The following is a 16,849-nucleotide window of genomic DNA, read 5'->3' as shown; positions in this document are numbered from 1 at the left end:
ATGGATAAAAATAAGCAAAACAGCCATAAACACATAGAAAGAGTACATATAAATAGGACAGTAGTACAGGGATGGTAGGCACGCTGGTGTGCTTATGCATGCTCCCTTAGGAACCTCTTAAGAAATATGTAAGGTCCATGGTAAACAGCTTAAGGTCAAAGGTATGGGGGTTAGAGGAACTAACAATAGGATCAGGTAGCACATTCCGCACATTTACTACTCTATTGCTAAAATCATTTTTCTTGCAATCAAGATTAGAACGGATAACATTTAGTTTGTCTCTATGGATAACCCTTGTGCTATTGCGGTTGGAGTAAAAGTAGTCATTAAGTGGTAGGACCTTATGGCAGATTATCTTGTGCACTAAGCTCAGGTCAGAATGTAGATGGCATAGTTCAAGGTTATCCTGGCCTAAAATTTCAAGCCTGGAGGTATACAGAATTTTATTACAAGCAGAGGAGTTGAGTGCTCTTCCTGTAAAATACCCCTGGACCTTCTCTGATGTTTTAATGTCCGGAATGTAGTGTGGGTTCCAGGCAGGTGAGCAGTATTCAAGGATCGGTCTGGCAAAGGTTTTGTATGCCCTAGTTAGCAGCACAGTGTTACCAGAGAGAAAGCTATGTAAAATAAGGTTGACAACTCTGAATGCCTTTTTGTCAATATTGTTACAGTGTGCTCTGGGACTTAAGTCTTTCGAAATGAGTACTCCTGGAGGGTGATGGATTATAAAATTGGTTTTAGCCTCACTGGTGTGATCCATGACAAAAAATGCAAACAACATAAATAGCATAAAGAATTATAATGTATTACAATAAAAGAAGATAATTACAACAAACTGCTATGACAGACACAAACAGATTTGAACAATTGGACTTAACTGCAGATATCACTAATTGGCAGAATCTCAACAATCAAAATGACTATACTACCCAAATTACTCTATATTTTTCAAACAATACCAATTAAATTAGAGAATTTTTTTTCCGAACAACTAAATAAAATGGTGTCCAAATTTATTTGGTCAGGGGGGGAAATGCGTATTAAATACAAACTTCTACAAGATAGTAGAAACAGAGGCGGCTTTGGATTCCCAGATTGGGAGTTTTATTACCAGGCGGCAGCCCTAACAAGGCTAAAAGACTGGATCCAATTAAAAAATAAAAGAATCCTTATGCTAGAAGGACACGATCTCCAACTAGGCTGGGAGTTGGAAAGACTAAATCTCATTCCTACTTTCAGAGACATATAATAAGGGATGCTCTGTTTAGGGTCTGGGGAAAAATAAAAAAACCCACTACCTGAAAATCCCAAGCTGGTTATCAGCCATGGAGGCAATGACATACCCATATACTATAGACCTTAGTAAAATGGTAAGATATGCAGACCTCTTAGATGAAAAAGGAGAACTAAAATCAGGTACAAGATCTGAAAGCACAGGGAATAAATATGGAATGGTGGCCCTACCTACAAATTAAAACAAGATTTAAAAAAGATCGGGAACAATACAGAATATACGAGCCACAAATGGAATTAGATAAAATATTACTAGGAACGGGAGGAAAAATGATCACTAGATTATATAATTTTCTTTTAAAATATAAAATGGAGGAAGAGATGGTAAAGGAGACAATGATTAGCTGGGGAAGAAATTTTGGCCATAATATAGAGTTAGAAAAATGGGATAAACTGTGGGAAAGAAATTATAAATCTATGACGGCAGTAGCTTACAAAGAAAATCTCTATAAAATGTTTTATAGATGGCATTTGCCTCCAGCGAGATTGGCCAAAATGTACCCAAATTTATCTCCTAATTGTTGGAGATGCAACCACAAGCCTGTAACATTCTATCACATGTGGTGGACGTGCCCCATCACAAGGAAGTACAAAATTTGGAAGTGATTAGAAGAAATTACTGAGCGAAAAATAGAACTCAAACCAGAAGCATTCTTATTAGGACTACTGGATCAAAAAAATGAACAAACAATCTCAATACATAATCATACACATACTCATTGCAGCCAGGATTGCCTTCCAACAAAAAAGGGGGAAAAATCAATACACCCTCAGATGAAACTATAATCAGGAAAATACTTGAATGTGCAGAAATGGATAAGATGACAATAGAACTAAAAGAAAGAGAAGAATCGGACTTCTATAAAGTATGGAATAAAATGTACAAGTGGCTAGAAAACAGAAGCTAAGGCAGAAAATAGAGAATACAAATATATGGAGATATAAATAATGAATACTATTATAAGTGTTAATATTATGTTTGTTACGTTAAAGGACAAGGTTATAGTGAGAGGAAGGCAATGCAGAAGGGAGAATTATAAAAGCTAAGAAGGAAAGGCGATAGAGAAAGCTGTAAAATTACAGTATATTGTTATGTATGTTCTTGTTTTGTCTTATTGTGTTTTTTTTCTTTTCTGTGTCTTTCCTATTGTTTTTAAAGATCAAAACATTTAATAAAAATTATTTATATAAAAAGGGGCCAGTCTAGAAACAGGGAGATGTGAGTTCTTGTCTCACCCATAGGCATGAAGCCAACTTGGTGGCCATGAGACAGTCCCTTCCTTTCATCCCTCAGCAAGGTTAAGCCGTAGTATGTCTGAAATCTTGTCAAGAAACTTGCAGGGATCTGTCCAGTCAGTTGCCAAGAGTCAAAAGCTAACCTGAAGGCACATCCACCCATATCCAGAACCCCTTGGGTAGTTGGGTTGCCACTGTGAAAACATACTGCTGGACTCAGTGTGCCAGACATCTGACACAACAGAGCACTGCTTATGTTCTCATGTTCAGGTGAGGGGTAGGCAGAGCAAGCCCTTCTTTGTTGAAGATGTTGCATGGAGGTCTGCTTTTCTATCAAGGGATCTGTTCCTGCCATTGATGGCTTTGGTCATGCTTTGTCTTCTCCTTTTTGCAGGGTGATAGTGGATTTCCAGGGCCTACAGGACCCAAAGGCATCCGAGTAAGTGATTTTTTAAAGAAAAATTCTGGTATAAAGCAGAAAGTAGAAATGAGTCACCAAGGGTTGCTTTTGATAGCGACATTCAAACATATTACACGCATGCATAGATACACACACACACACACACACACACACACACAGTACATTGGCATCCTTCAGTTTCAAAAGACTATGGTGTCGTGCCATGGAAAGAGGTCAAAGCTGGAGTGTCCTCTCCAAAGCACGAAGCCTGGGTAGAATAATATGGAGGATAGATAGATTGTTACCCAAGCAGCAGATCCCCCCTCTCCACGTCACTGAAATAGTCCAATGGAATGGCAGAGCCGATACGATTGGTTCCAGCTGCATTGCAGGAGTTACCAGAATATGGTTGTACACAGTTACGAACTGCTTCCGGGACTCTGGCTCCGGATTTTGCCTCAAGGTTGACTCCTGAAGCCTTTTCCAGGAGTAGATATTGCCACAAGCAGTGGTGTTTTGTAATCAGAGTTTCCCTTCTCCTAGAAGATGGCTCTGCCACTTGATCTGCCATTGGGGCATAAAACCCTATTCCGCCTTCAAAACCATTGACCGTCTTCTCCTGTAACCCTGGAAAGTGGCCGTTACGAGGTCCTCCCAGCCGGGCCAGCTGGACCAAGGTTTTTTAAGGAGGTGTTACTCCTCCATCACTCACCCTTTGTCCTGGCTTGTGACAGGCAGAGCCTGGCTTCCCAACCATTGGGCCCAGGATGGTAGGTTTACACTGTACATACATACATAGTAAAGATTTATAAGCAAACCTCGCTCTCTTCTAGCACTGATGATGTTCCCTAGTTGGTATTGAAATGTCTGCAAAAAAATCACCAAGCTCAGAGAGCACTAAGAACCCCACAGTTCAACCCTGAACCAGAAATATTCTCATCTGCTCTCAGACCAGCAAAAGAATCTAAGATAAAATGCTGTTTTCCTCTAAATATTGGATAGTATCTAACTTGAGCTGTGATTTTTTTTTCATCTTAGGGTCCTCCAGGGTTACCAGGTTTTCCGGGAACACCAGGGCTTCCTGTAAGTAAATTGTATTATAATCATAGTGGCTGAATGACTATAAAACAAGCAACCATTGTGACTATATATCAGTGTTGGAATTCAGCCAGTTTGCACCTCTTTGGGAGAACCGATTGTTAACTTTCTAAGCAGTTCGTTTTTTGGAAGAAATCTCCTTTTGTTTCTTTCCACTTTACAGAGTTAATCCTGTAAGGAAGGCAGGGAGGAAACATTCTGGTGTTGTTTCTAGCCTCATTTTTATTGCCCTGCTTACAGAAACTGCCTCTCCAGTTAACCCTTATTACATTGTAACAGCTAAGGCGAAGCGCCCATCGACCTGAGTGATGTTGAATTGGCCACACCCACTCAGTCACATGACCACCTAGCCCTGCCTAGCAGAGAACCGGTTGTTAAATTATTTGAATCCCACCACTGCTTTATATGTATACTTTTTTGTTCTATTCCTTAAAAAAAAGGAGGAAGATATATGTTAAAATTAAATATGTACACTGAAAAGGAACTATAAATACCATCAATGTAAAACAGAACTCGCTCAGAGGCTGAAATACAGCCAAGTAAGTGAAATGAAGAGTGTGAAGCCGAGGAGAGAGGCAAGGGAAGAAGAGAGGGATAGGAGAAAGGGCAAGGGGGAAGGGAAGAGGAGGAGAGAAAGGAGGAGTGGAAAGGGGAGAGAGGAGAAGGAGAGAGGAAGGGAAAGTAGAGAAGAGAAGGACGAGAGGGAAGAAAGGAGGTAGGGAGGGGGAGGAGAGAGGGAGAAGAAAGTGATGGATAAGGTACAAATATGGTGTATGGAGAGTAGAAGAGCCAATAATTGTTTTTGGGAGTTGATGGTAAGATGAATTGATGTGAACATTTAATAATACAATACGATGTTGGCTATGTGGTTATACCTTATGAAAATGAAAAAATAAAAAAGTTTAAAAAATAAAAATAAAAAACAAAGAAAAACAAGCAACTAACCATCATTATAATCCAATCAACCTCTGATGTTCTTCTGTCCATATGCAGGGACTACCAGGCCAGGATGGGCCTCCCGGACTCCAAGGTATCCCAGGATGCAATGGAACGAAGGTGGGATTGGCTCCTTTGGAAGCATACAACTTTCCTAACTAATGTGGGACAATTACTCTATGGCAGTAATGGCTAATCTTTTTCTCCACATGTGCCAAAAGCGTTCACACGCATGCTTGTGACATTGCGTGCGTGCGTGCCCACACCCATAATGCAATGTGCATGCAAAATCTCCTGTGAGCCCCTGCCTCCCTGCTCATGCACACGCGACACCCTGCACCCCATTTTGGGTTTAGCAGTTCTCCCTGAATCCTCCTGGGACCAGAAATGAGGTACGGGGGGCACACTGCGCCACCCCATACTCCCCCTGCCCCCATGCACACATGCACATCCCCCACATGCACAGCAGAGACCCGAAAATTAGATGGCTGGTGGGAGGCACACACACATGCACGGTGGTGCTGAGCTGGGAGAGAGGGCTCCGCGTGCCACCTGTGCCATGTCTGCCATGGGTTCGCCATTGCGGCTCTATGGTCATAGTAAAAGAGGATTAATGGGGATATTTGGAATTTTGCACATATGCTAACATTAGTTGCCCCAAATGTTTGGCTGCTGGGACTGGCTGATTTGTAAAATAACACCATGAGGACTTTTTCAGCCAAAAAGTCTCAGTTTACACAAACAGGATAAGTTAGAGCAGCAGGCTTGATTTGGAAACAGTTTAAGCAGGGTTGGATTTAATCAGGGCTGAGAGACCATCAGGAAATGCCAGGATTAGGCTGAGAAGAAGGTGGTGGCCAACATCTTGCCTTCAAGAAAACTTCCCAGTTGCAGCTGTCCAATTAACGGGGCTGATCTGACCACATCAAGGGCAGCATTCCTTTAAGTCATGCGAAATAGGCAGAGTGACCAACCAGTGTCCGAAATACTCTGCTAATTACAGAGTAACTGGTCAGTCCTAGAGGAGATCAACCCTGACTGCTCTTTAGAAGGCCAGATCCTGAAGAGGAAATTCAAATACTTTGGCCACTTGATGAGAAGGGAAGACTCCCTGGAGAAGAGCCTAATGCTGGGAACGATTGAGGGCAAAAGAAGAAGGGGATGACAGAGAATGAGGTGGCTGGATTGAGTCACTGAAGCAGTAGGTGTGCACTTAAATGGACTCCAGAGGATGGTAGAGGACAGGAAGGCCTGGAGGAACGTTGTCCATGGGATCGCGATGGGTTGGACACGACTTTGCATCTAAAAACAACAATGACAGAGATTGCACTACTGCAATGGATCCAACTCTAAACTCTTTTTGTTTGCAAAGCGAAGGCTTTAGAGGAGACAAGAAATTCTGCCTAGAACAGGCACTTAATGGAGTGATTGGCAACTTGCAGTCAGCAGGTCAAATGTGGTCAATCAACCTCTCTTTTTAGGGTCTTTCAATCGCCAAAAATGCACTGCTGAAATTCAGTGGTTAAGTACCTGAGAATTGTAATAATTTCCAAGCTAACAATGGAATAAATGTATAGATGAAGAGATTGGTCTGCAATGATGGCTATTTTGGTTTTCAACTCTCTTCTGGGAAAAAAAAACTGGGAAAAGTGGGGTGAACCGACAATTCTGTCTATGTTTCCTTGGAGTTAAATTCGAAGGTTATACCTCGACTCTTCTTTTCAATTAGCAATTGCCGAGATGATCTAACAGCATTGAATAAATAAGGGGAGTAGATGTCAGCTTGACATTTTAGCTCAAATCTTCTGATGAGGCTAATCATAGGAGCAGCGACTGAAGGAATGTTCTCCATCCTTGATTTTGCTGTCCAAATACAGCTGGAAAGTGAAAATAATCCATGGGTACATGAGAAAGTTGAACACTGAACTGCAAAATTTGTCATTTATCTCAAGTGCTTTGAGGTATGGTAAGGATAGCCAATGCTTTAGATTCAGTTACTTTAAAAAAAAGTGCTCCAGAATGCAGGACATAATTATACCCCCATGATGGCAAAACTATGGCACACGTGCCACAGGTGGCACATGGAGCCATACTTGCTGCCACAGCAGCCCTCCACTCTGGCACGTGAATGAAATTTGTTCCCAAACTTTTGGTTGGGCTGTTGGGCCATTTTCTGCTCTCCCCAGGCTCCAGAGGTTTTCCTAAAGACTGGGGAGGGTGAAAACAGCCTCCCTAGCCTTCCAGAAGGCCGAAAATCAACTGGCCAGTGTGTGCATGTGCGCCACAGCAGAGGGCTGCCGTTTATCTGCATGGCCCATTTTAACCGAAAATGGGTTCATTTTTGCATTCCCAGGCCCTCCACATATCATATTTTTCTCCTCCCAGGCCCCCAGAAGCATTCTACACAACCCATTTTTGCCAAAAGAAAAGCCCGTTTTTGGCCTGCAGAGTGCTTCTGGGGGCAGAGTGAACATGTGATGCGCAGAGAGCTTGGGAGCCCAAAAATGGGCTGTGCAGACCACTGCAGAGTGCTTCTGGGGGCCTAGGAGGACAAAAACGTGATGTGCGGAGGTTTTGGGAAGCCAAAAATGCCCATATTTGGTCTATAAGTCGTACCTAAATTTTCACCCACTTTTAGGGGTGGGGAAAGGTGCGTTTTATACTCCAAAAAATATGGTATCCCATTTCTGAGCAAACCAACCCAGTTTCTTCCTCAAGTGGTTTTAGGAACAGCAGGAGCTACAAGAAAAAAAGTGAGTGGGGGAGCGAGAAATGGGAAAAGGGAAAGGGAAGATAAAATTGGGGAAAGTCTCAAATGATTACAGGTTGCCAACTCCCAGAATTCAGTATTGAGCAAAAAAAACCTATCTCTCTCTGTTCCAATGCTAATGCCAGTAGAGATCTCTTGGCATGTTCATGAGATGCATTTTGTAAGCAAAGCTGTCAACTCTACCTTTTCATCAACCCAGGCTGGCAATGCCCCCAAACCAGTTCCCCGGTCTCTTCTGCTGTTGCTGGCATGTTTCTGCGCATGTGCAGAACAATTTTTAGTGTGCAACTGCACAAAGTGTGCATGCAGCAAACTGGTACCAACTGGTACAGGAACCCATCCCTGGTGTGTATGTTCCAGCATAACTTTGGAACACATCAAGCAATGTCATCCAAACTTGGTACACAGATTATGTACTCACTGGAGAAAAATATTGTGGGATAAGACACCCCTAATACCTCTTAGTGTGTGTGTTTTGTTAAGATACAGTCTGTTGTGTTTTAAAATGTACAGTAAAATCTACTGTACTGCCGTAAAATGGCTTCTACTGTACAGCGCAATGGAGTTGCCATGGTAATGGCTTCACAGTACTCCACAAGGAGCTCCCTCTGGTAAGGGGGAAAATCCAACATTAGAGATTACATTTGGTCTGGACATTTCCCCCCTATAAATAAATACAAAGGCAATGCCTAGTTATCAACTAGTAATAAATATAGAGCATAGTCTTCCATCCATCCATATGTAGGGAACCATTTTGCTATTAAATTGTGACATTCATTCACTATTTTGCAAACGTTCAAACTGGGCCATTGAAGGCCTTCAATGAAAATTTTCCTTCTGTCTTTTCTAGGGAGAACGTGGTTTTCCAGGCAGTACAGGTTTCCCAGGTTTGGCTGGACCTCCCGTAAGTAAAAGAAATATCTTCTTGTCACTCTTACTGTATACTTGGTTCTGAATAGTTTTTGAAGCCCTAACCTGTTTATTGTATTTTATGCTATGTTCTTCAAGTTCAATCTTGTGAAACTGCTTAGGGGCCAAATGGAGAATGGTAGAATATTAATTCTGGTTACACATGCATAGGTTGGAGAATTCTGGGAGCTGAAGTCCACAGCTCTTGAAGGTGCTAAGGCAGACACACTGCTATAAATGCTGCTAATCACAGATGTCTGGGCTATAAGCCATACCTAAGAATACTGGAAATTGTAATTCAGCAACATCTAATGAGTCACAGGTTTTCTGGCCCTGAGATTGAGGATATTTAAAAAAAATTAATCTGAATGCCATTTCCACCTTCAGCTAGGAAGAATCCCTCTTAAAAATGATAAGACTTCTTTCTAAGTTAACTGTTCCAAGATTTAGAATACATTAACCCAAACATTAAAAAGGCAGCAGAAATGATTAAAGAGCCAGATTTTTTTTAAAAAAACCTAATCAACTGGTTCAAACTAAAAAAGAAGACGAAATATTTACTTGAGGGCATGGGTCAACCGAGGAGATGCTAGAGTGGTGTCTTTGGGGAAAGTTTTCTATTAATTATTGGTGTCTCTGCAGATGTTTCAAAGATACAAGAAATTTGGTAGGGCTGAAGTGTAAGATCCCAAATTTTAAGCTCTAAATATATATTTAAAATAGCATATTCCTCAATGTTCATCTAAATCAGTGTTTCTCAATTTCAACTACTTCAGGATGAGTGGACTTCAGCTCCCAAATGCTGATTGGGGAATTTTGGGAGTTAAAGTTTAAAGTGTCTGTGGACATTCTCATCCATCCAGGTCATGGTTGTCCCAAAGGTGCTTTTTATTTTAAAGGCAACTGGATTTTCTGATTTCTTTTAAGACTTTTCGCTTCTCATCCAAGAAGCTTCTTCAGTACTAAGTTAGTTAGAAATGAAGAAGCGTCTTGGATGAGAAGTGAAACATCTTAAAGAAAAATCAGAAATTCCAGTTGTGTCAGAGTTTGAATATTCATGGACTGGAAGATTTCAACCAATGGGGACTAAATGGGGACATGGGAACAAGGTCAGCCAATGAATAGGCATAGCAACAAGATCAGCCAATGGGAGCTTAAACAGATCTGAGTCTGTGCAGAGAATTGAAACAGAAACTTAAGCAGTCTGCTGTTGTGAGAAGTAAACTAGCCATTTGTCTGGGCTTGTCTGCTGAAATGAAACTAACTGCTTGCGTTGGCTTGTAACTCTCCTACCTTGTGTTTACTTGGAAGAACCTCCTATTGGTATTGTACATTTATTCATCTATTCCTATGTACATAAAAAAGTTAATGAATCCTGCTGCATCAGTTATCTGTGTGTGCTTATGGATTTGAATTTATGCAACAAACTCTTGACAAGTTGCCTTTAAAATAAAACCATCCTTGGGGCAACACATCTTAAATTTGCTGAAGTTGAGAAACACTGATTTGAGCTTTAATTGCCTATATATTGCTCCATTCCTTAGTCATTTCACTATTTTCACTGAATTTAGAAAAGATAGTCTGAGCCAATATAATTTTCTATCCTTTCTTTTAATCAAACACGGAAGCCGAGGGAGACCGAGGGCCAGATCTCTCAGTCCAGACCAGAATGTAGTCTACAGAATCCAAAGCCTATTTTTAATTCTTTATCTCTCCTTTTTCTACAGGGCCCACCTGGTTTTCCGGGAATGAAAGTAAGTTTGATCTCCACAGTGTAAAAACAGTCCTTTGAGCATGTTGCTTCCTCTAATTATTAGTACCTGGGTAGTTGCCATTGATTTTTCTAGGTTTCTTTCCTAAGAGATGCTATCAGATGTAAATAAATTTCTAAAAAAACAACAACCTGACAAGCCAGCTTTGGCACGGATGCCCCCTCCCCGTGTTTTGTAAGTCGCCCTGAGTCCCCTCAGGGAAAAGGGCGGCCTATAAATTATAATAAACACTCTAAACACTCTAAACACTCTAGAAGGGATGCATATGGGCTTCTCAGATTTTCCCAATATTGTGCTGAAATAGAAACTAAAAACTGCAGAGAAAACAATTACTGCCAACCTGCCTTCCATTGAGGACCTGTACACTGCCTGAGTCAAAAAAGAGGGCTGTGAAAATATCTACAGAGCTGTCACATCCTGTAAATAAATTGTTTCAACTCCTACCCTCAAAATGACACTATAGAGCACTGCACACCAGAACAACTAGACACAAGGACAGTTTTCTCCCAAAAGCCATCACTCTGCTAAACATATAATTCCCTCACCACTGTCAAACTATTCACTAAGGCTGCATTACTATAACTATTAGTCTTCTCATCATTCCAATCACCCATCTCCTCCCATTTATGACTTCAGGACTGTAACTTTGTTGCTTGTATCCTTACAATTTATAGTGATATTGATTGTTTCCTGATTGCTTATTTGTATCCTATGACTATCATTAAGTGTTGTGTCTTAGGATTCTTGATGAATGTATCTTATCTTTTTATGTACACTGAGAGCATCTGCACCAAAGACAAATTCCTTGTGTGTCCAACCCCACTTGGCCAATAAAGAATTCTATTCTATTCTATTCTATTCTATTCTATTCTACTCTACTCTACTCTACTCTACTCTACTCTACTCTACTCTACTCTACTCTACTCTATTCTATTCTATTTCGTTCCGTTCCGTTCTATTTTCTAAAAAGTTCCATCTTCGGCACATTTTTCCTTGCAGGATTTTGTGTGTGTGTGTGTGTGTGTGTGTGTGTGTATATATATATATATATATATATATATATATATATATATATATATATATATATATATATATATATATATATATATATATATATATACACACACACACACACACACATACATACATACATACATACATACATACATACATACATACATATATTAGACTTATATACCACTTCATAGGTCTTTCAGCCCTCTCTAAGCGGTTTACAGAGTCAGCATATTGCCCCCAACAACAATCCGGGTCCTCATTTTACCCACCTCGGAAGGATGGAAGGCTGAGTCAACCCTGAGCTGGTGAGATTTGAACAGCCGAAGTGCAGAACTGCAGTCAGCTGAAGTAGCCTGCACTGCTGCATTTAACCACTGCGCCACCTTGGCTCTTGGGGCTCATATTCTAAATAAAATAAAACCAAAATCTTCCTGGGATTTCACCAAAATGTGAGAAGCCAGAGAAGCTACAACTTGCTCAATGACACTCACACATGTTCTTTGGCCCTCCTGTGACTAAGAAAACTGACATCCCACTTAACAAAGTTTTCGCCAAACATCCCATTGGACACCAAGTCCAGGTCTCCAAGTCCAAGTGGAATGATAATGCTCCATCATTAACAAGTAGTGTGTAGTTACCCTGTTTCCCCCAAATAGTCAATGTTTCCCCTAATCAGGCTTTGAGTGCATGTGCTAAAATAGGCCCTCTCCAAAAATAAACCCTCCCTGAAAATATTGCAACACAGCAACAGCCATGAGGTGACCACACTCGCTGCCTCCTGCACCTCAAAAGTAATAAGACCTCTCCAAAAATAAGGCCAAGCACTTCTTTTGCAGGTCAAAAGAAAATAAGATGATGTCTTATTTTTGAGGAAACAGGGTAACAAGTTTGCATCTTGCAGTACCCTCATTAATTTTCTGAACATGTATATTCATGCATTTTCTATTCCTTTGTTGGGTTTCCAACTCCTTACTATTGCCCCAGTCTAAAAGTATAGTCTATGTTATTGTTTAATGCCTTAATTTGCATATTCAGACATTACGTCGAACCTTAGCTAAGATAAGTGGTGGTTTGTAACCCCGACTTTAAGTTGTTTTTATTCTTCTCCATTCTTTAGCTCAAACATCCTGCCAATCTCTGATCTGGCTTTGATGTGGTATCTGCATTGAATCTGAGTGGTTTCCTGAACAGGAGACAAAAGACCAACCCAGTCAATTAAATGCTTCTATGGCTGTTAGTTGGATTTTATTTTATAAGAAAAACAACAACTATCTACTTCTGAAAGTATATTTCATTAAACATAATTGCATTCTGGTAATATTTTCAAGCTGAATGAAGTCATTTTTGTTCAAAGCACAAGAACCCCATTTCCTCCTCTCTCCTCAATCTATCTACCTTTCCTTGATGCCACAAATTTAACATGAACATAAATTGATACTCTATGCAGCAAAAGAATGTCTATGGGATGTTTAGTTGCAAGAATAACTATAAATAACAGAATAATAGAGTTGGAGGAGACTTGGAGGTCTTCTAGTCAAGGACTGCTTGTAGATACTGACGATTGTCATTTTTCAACATTTAGCTTCATTTTCTTGGCAGCCTTACCTGGTTCAAGATGGAGAAGGCATATCCTGTTTCCCCGAAAATCAGACTTCCCCAGATAATAAGCCCAATCGGGCTTTTGAGCACATGCGCTAAAACAAGCCCTCCCCTGAAAATAAGCCCTCCCTGAAAATATTGCAACACAGCAGCAGCCATGAGATGACCACACTCGACCTCCTGCACCTCAAAAATAATGAGACCTCCCCAAAAATAAGAAGACCTCCCCAAAAATAAGGCCAAGCGCTTATTTCAGGGCTCAAATGGGGAAACACGGTACCATTTTTGACAAATGGTTGTCCAGTCCCTTAAAAGCCTCCAGTGTCGGAGAAGCCAGAAATTATTTTTTTCTCAATCAAATTTCTATTTTTTATATTCTTTTTACATATCAATGCATGAATGATGTGGTATCTGGGTATCATGCATTTCAGTATACCCATAAACATAATCTTATTACTTCTAAATATTACATTTCATTTCCATTATTTCATATTATTTATACATGCCTTTTACTATCACCCTTAATTTCTAAACCTTTCTGTCCTTTTGTATATCTTAACATATTAATATATAATTACTATTATTCCCCTCTATTTTCTATCCCTATTTTAACTCTTTTTTCCCCTTCCTATTGCTATAATATTCTAAGACATGTTTTTTTACCTATTTTGTTATTCATGTTTCCCTAATTAAATCAAAATTTCATCCTTCATTCTTCCATTATTCAATATCTCTATATTCAGTTTTAGTACCAATTACAATCATTTATACATTTAAAGTACTTCTATTAATGTTCTTTCCAGTTCTTCAATCCATATAATTCTACTATTAATATACATGTTTAGATTAACATATATAAATATATTTACCTAATCACCCACTGTTTAATTCTAACATTTCACTGCTATTCATATTTTTATACATATTTAGTAGTAAAGTCATTCAAAATCTAATTTTCCAATTCTTCATATCTATTTATATTAAGATATTATCCTGATATCTATCACACTGCTAAAATAATTTAGAGCAGTGGTCTCCAACGTTGGCAACTTTAAGGCTTGTGGACTTCAACTCCCAGTGTTCCTCAGCCAGAATTGTTAAGGAATTCTGGGAGTTGAAGTCCAGAAGTCTTAAAGTTGCCAAGGTTGGTGACTCCTGATTTAGAGAACCCAGGCAAGTTCTTCCATTGGTTGATTGGTCTTATTGTCAGGAAATTTCTCCTTAGTTCTAGGTTGCTTCTCTTTCTGTTCAGTTTCCATGCATTGTTTCTTCTCTCGCCTTCTGGTGCTTTGGAAAATAGGTTGACCCCTTCTTCTATGTGGCATCCCCTCAAATATTGGAACACTGAATATTATGAATGTATTACTGCAAGGAAATGATTGAATGAAGAAGTTATTGGAGGATTTATTTTGAACGGTTCAGTGGGCACTTTGATGTATCTTCTTGTTGAAGCTCATCATGAGTATCACTATCTTAATCCATATCCCATCTTTATATTTTAGGGTGAAAAAGGAGATATTATTACCTCTCCCCTCCCCGGACAGAAAGGTGATCCGGGATTTCCAGGTCCACCCGGAATTCCAGTAAGTTGGCTAAAACATCTGATGTGCTTCAGTGGAATTTTTCTTTTAAGGAATCTCGGCGGTATGCAGAATATTTTAATGATAGTGAAATATTAACAGGTGGTGCTGCTTGATTAGGAAGTCAAAACTCAGAAAAATTCTCAGATCAAAGGTTTTTTGATGCAGTCATGGCTGCTGATATAAAATAGTTTGAAGGAGCTACGAGGAGGCTCCTGCTGTGGGCTGAAGAAAAACTTGAAAAAGTTTTCAAGAAGAAATCTACCAGTGCTAGCTTAGTTTTGGTACTCTCCATGGGGTTTCCATGGCAAAGATACTGGAGTGGTGGGTTGGCATTTCCTTCTCTGGTGGATTACGTTTTGTCAGATTTGAAGATGAAACTCAAATACTTTGGCCACCTAATGAGAAGGAAGGACTCAGTGGAGAAGAGCCTAAAGCTGGGAAAGATTGAGGCAAACCTCTTACCCCCACACTATTTGTTTCCAGAGAGTAAGTCATATGTGTACCAAGTTTGGTTGAAATTGCTCAAGGCATTCCAGAGTTATGCTGGAACACAGACAGATAGACAGACAGACAGACAGAACAATGGATAGATCAATAGATAGATAGATAGATAGATAGATAGATAGATAGATAGATAGATAGATAGATAGATAGATAGATAGATAGATAGATAGATAAAAAGATAGATCAATGGATAACTCAATAGGTAGATATGGATAACTCAGTAGGTAGGTAGGTAGGTAGGTAGGTAGGTAGATAGATGATAGATAGATAGATAGATAGATAGATAGATAGATAGATAGATAGATAGATAATACATAGATAAAAAGATAGATCAATGGATAGATCAATAGATCGATTGATAGATAAATAGAATGATCAATAGATGAATGGATGGATGGATGGATGGATGGGTGGGTGGGTGGATGGATGGATGGATGGATAGATGGATGTGCATTCTAAAGGCCAGACTCATCCAATAATTTCTCCTATTCTTCTAGGGTTCTGCAGGTCCCTCTGGTGTAGATGGTCCAGTTGGTCCTCCCGGACCCCCAGGTTTGACGGTACAGTTTTCTGATTATCTCTGTTTAATTAGGGGGAGGAATAATTGGCACCAGATGAGACTGTGAATGGATGAATTGGGGGGGGGGGGTTGGGGAGAAAGGAGTTTTCTGAAGATTGGGGTAAAAAGCCCATGATGGCGAACCTATGGCACACGTGCCAGACCTGACAGACAGAGCCCTCTCTGTGGGCACCCGCACCATCACCAACTGCTCTTCTGGTTTCCAGCACACGTATGCGCACCGGCCACCAGCCTTCCCATTTCTGGCGCTCCGGTGTGTGCATGTGCCTATGCTTTCCAGTTTGGTCACTCGGTACCGAAAAGTTCACCATCACTGGTCTATGCCCATCCCCAGAGGAGCTTAGTTATAGAGGGAGTTCTCAATTTATGACTGGTCACTTAGTGACCATTAAAAGTTCTGACGTACTTACCAGTGGGGGTACTTATGACCCTGATTTGAAGTATTTAGAATAGAAGAACAGAGTTGGAAGGGACCTTGGAGGACTTCTAGTCCAACCCCCTGCTTAAGCAGGAATCCCTACACCACTTCAAACAAATGGCTATCCAACAAATGCCCCCTTGCCTTTGGTCATATAATGGCATTTTGGATGCTTGGCAGTCAGACTACCTCTTTGAAGAGGACCTAATGAAAGGGCCTAATATTTGGAGCGCCAATAACATCTGGAGGCCCTCAGGAAAGCATCACTATTTCCAGTGACGTGCGGTGAAGTTTATGGCTGGTTAAGCAGCAATTTTTTTAGACTTGTGGACTTCAACTCCCAGAATTCCACAGCCAGGCATGCTCAGTTCTGATTTAAAGCAACAGCATTTGTTTTTCTCCTTTGCTAAATAAGTTTCCTTCTTTCTTTTTCTTCTCCCTTCCACTCCTTCCTCCCTTTCTTCCTCCCTCTCCCCTCTCTCAAACACACACAAACACACACACACACAGACACACATACACAAAGATGCATCAGGAGGATGTTTGAATTCCTTCCCCTCCCTCCGACCCACACATACCTTTTCCAGCTGTTTCAGAGAGGATTTCAACTCTGCTCTTGCCTGTCATCATGAAAAGAAAAAAAATGTAAAAGGAAAAAGGCAAGAGCTGAGGTCAGGCTGAGCTAGTTGTTGCCAGAGTCACTGTGGATGACTCTGCTCAGGGACGTGCAGTCA

General features: G+C 40.4%; 1 protein-coding gene across 4 annotated transcripts in view; it reads left to right on the top strand.

The window, feature by feature from the left end:
- COL4A5 (collagen type IV alpha 5 chain) overlaps nt 1–16,849 on the top strand; it is a 161,224-nt gene that overhangs the window by 60,897 nt on the left and 83,478 nt on the right. For all 4 annotated transcript variants that reach the window (XM_032227460.1, XM_032227458.1, XM_032227459.1 and 1 more), the window contains exons 4-10: nt 2,924–2,968; nt 3,968–4,012; nt 5,021–5,083; nt 8,584–8,637; nt 10,370–10,396; nt 14,533–14,613; nt 15,615–15,677. In XM_032227460.1, the coding sequence (XP_032083351.1) occupies nt 2,924–2,968; nt 3,968–4,012; nt 5,021–5,083; nt 8,584–8,637; nt 10,370–10,396; nt 14,533–14,613; nt 15,615–15,677 (378 nt within the window). The remainder of the gene's footprint in view (nt 1–2,923; nt 2,969–3,967; nt 4,013–5,020; nt 5,084–8,583; nt 8,638–10,369; nt 10,397–14,532; nt 14,614–15,614; nt 15,678–16,849) is intronic.

The sequence above is a fragment of the Thamnophis elegans genome, chromosome 12 (genome assembly GCF_009769535.1).
Source record: "Thamnophis elegans isolate rThaEle1 chromosome 12, rThaEle1.pri, whole genome shotgun sequence".
Classification (NCBI taxonomy): domain Eukaryota; kingdom Metazoa; phylum Chordata; class Lepidosauria; order Squamata; family Colubridae; genus Thamnophis; species Thamnophis elegans.
This window is presented reverse-complemented; position numbering and strand designations above follow the sequence as displayed.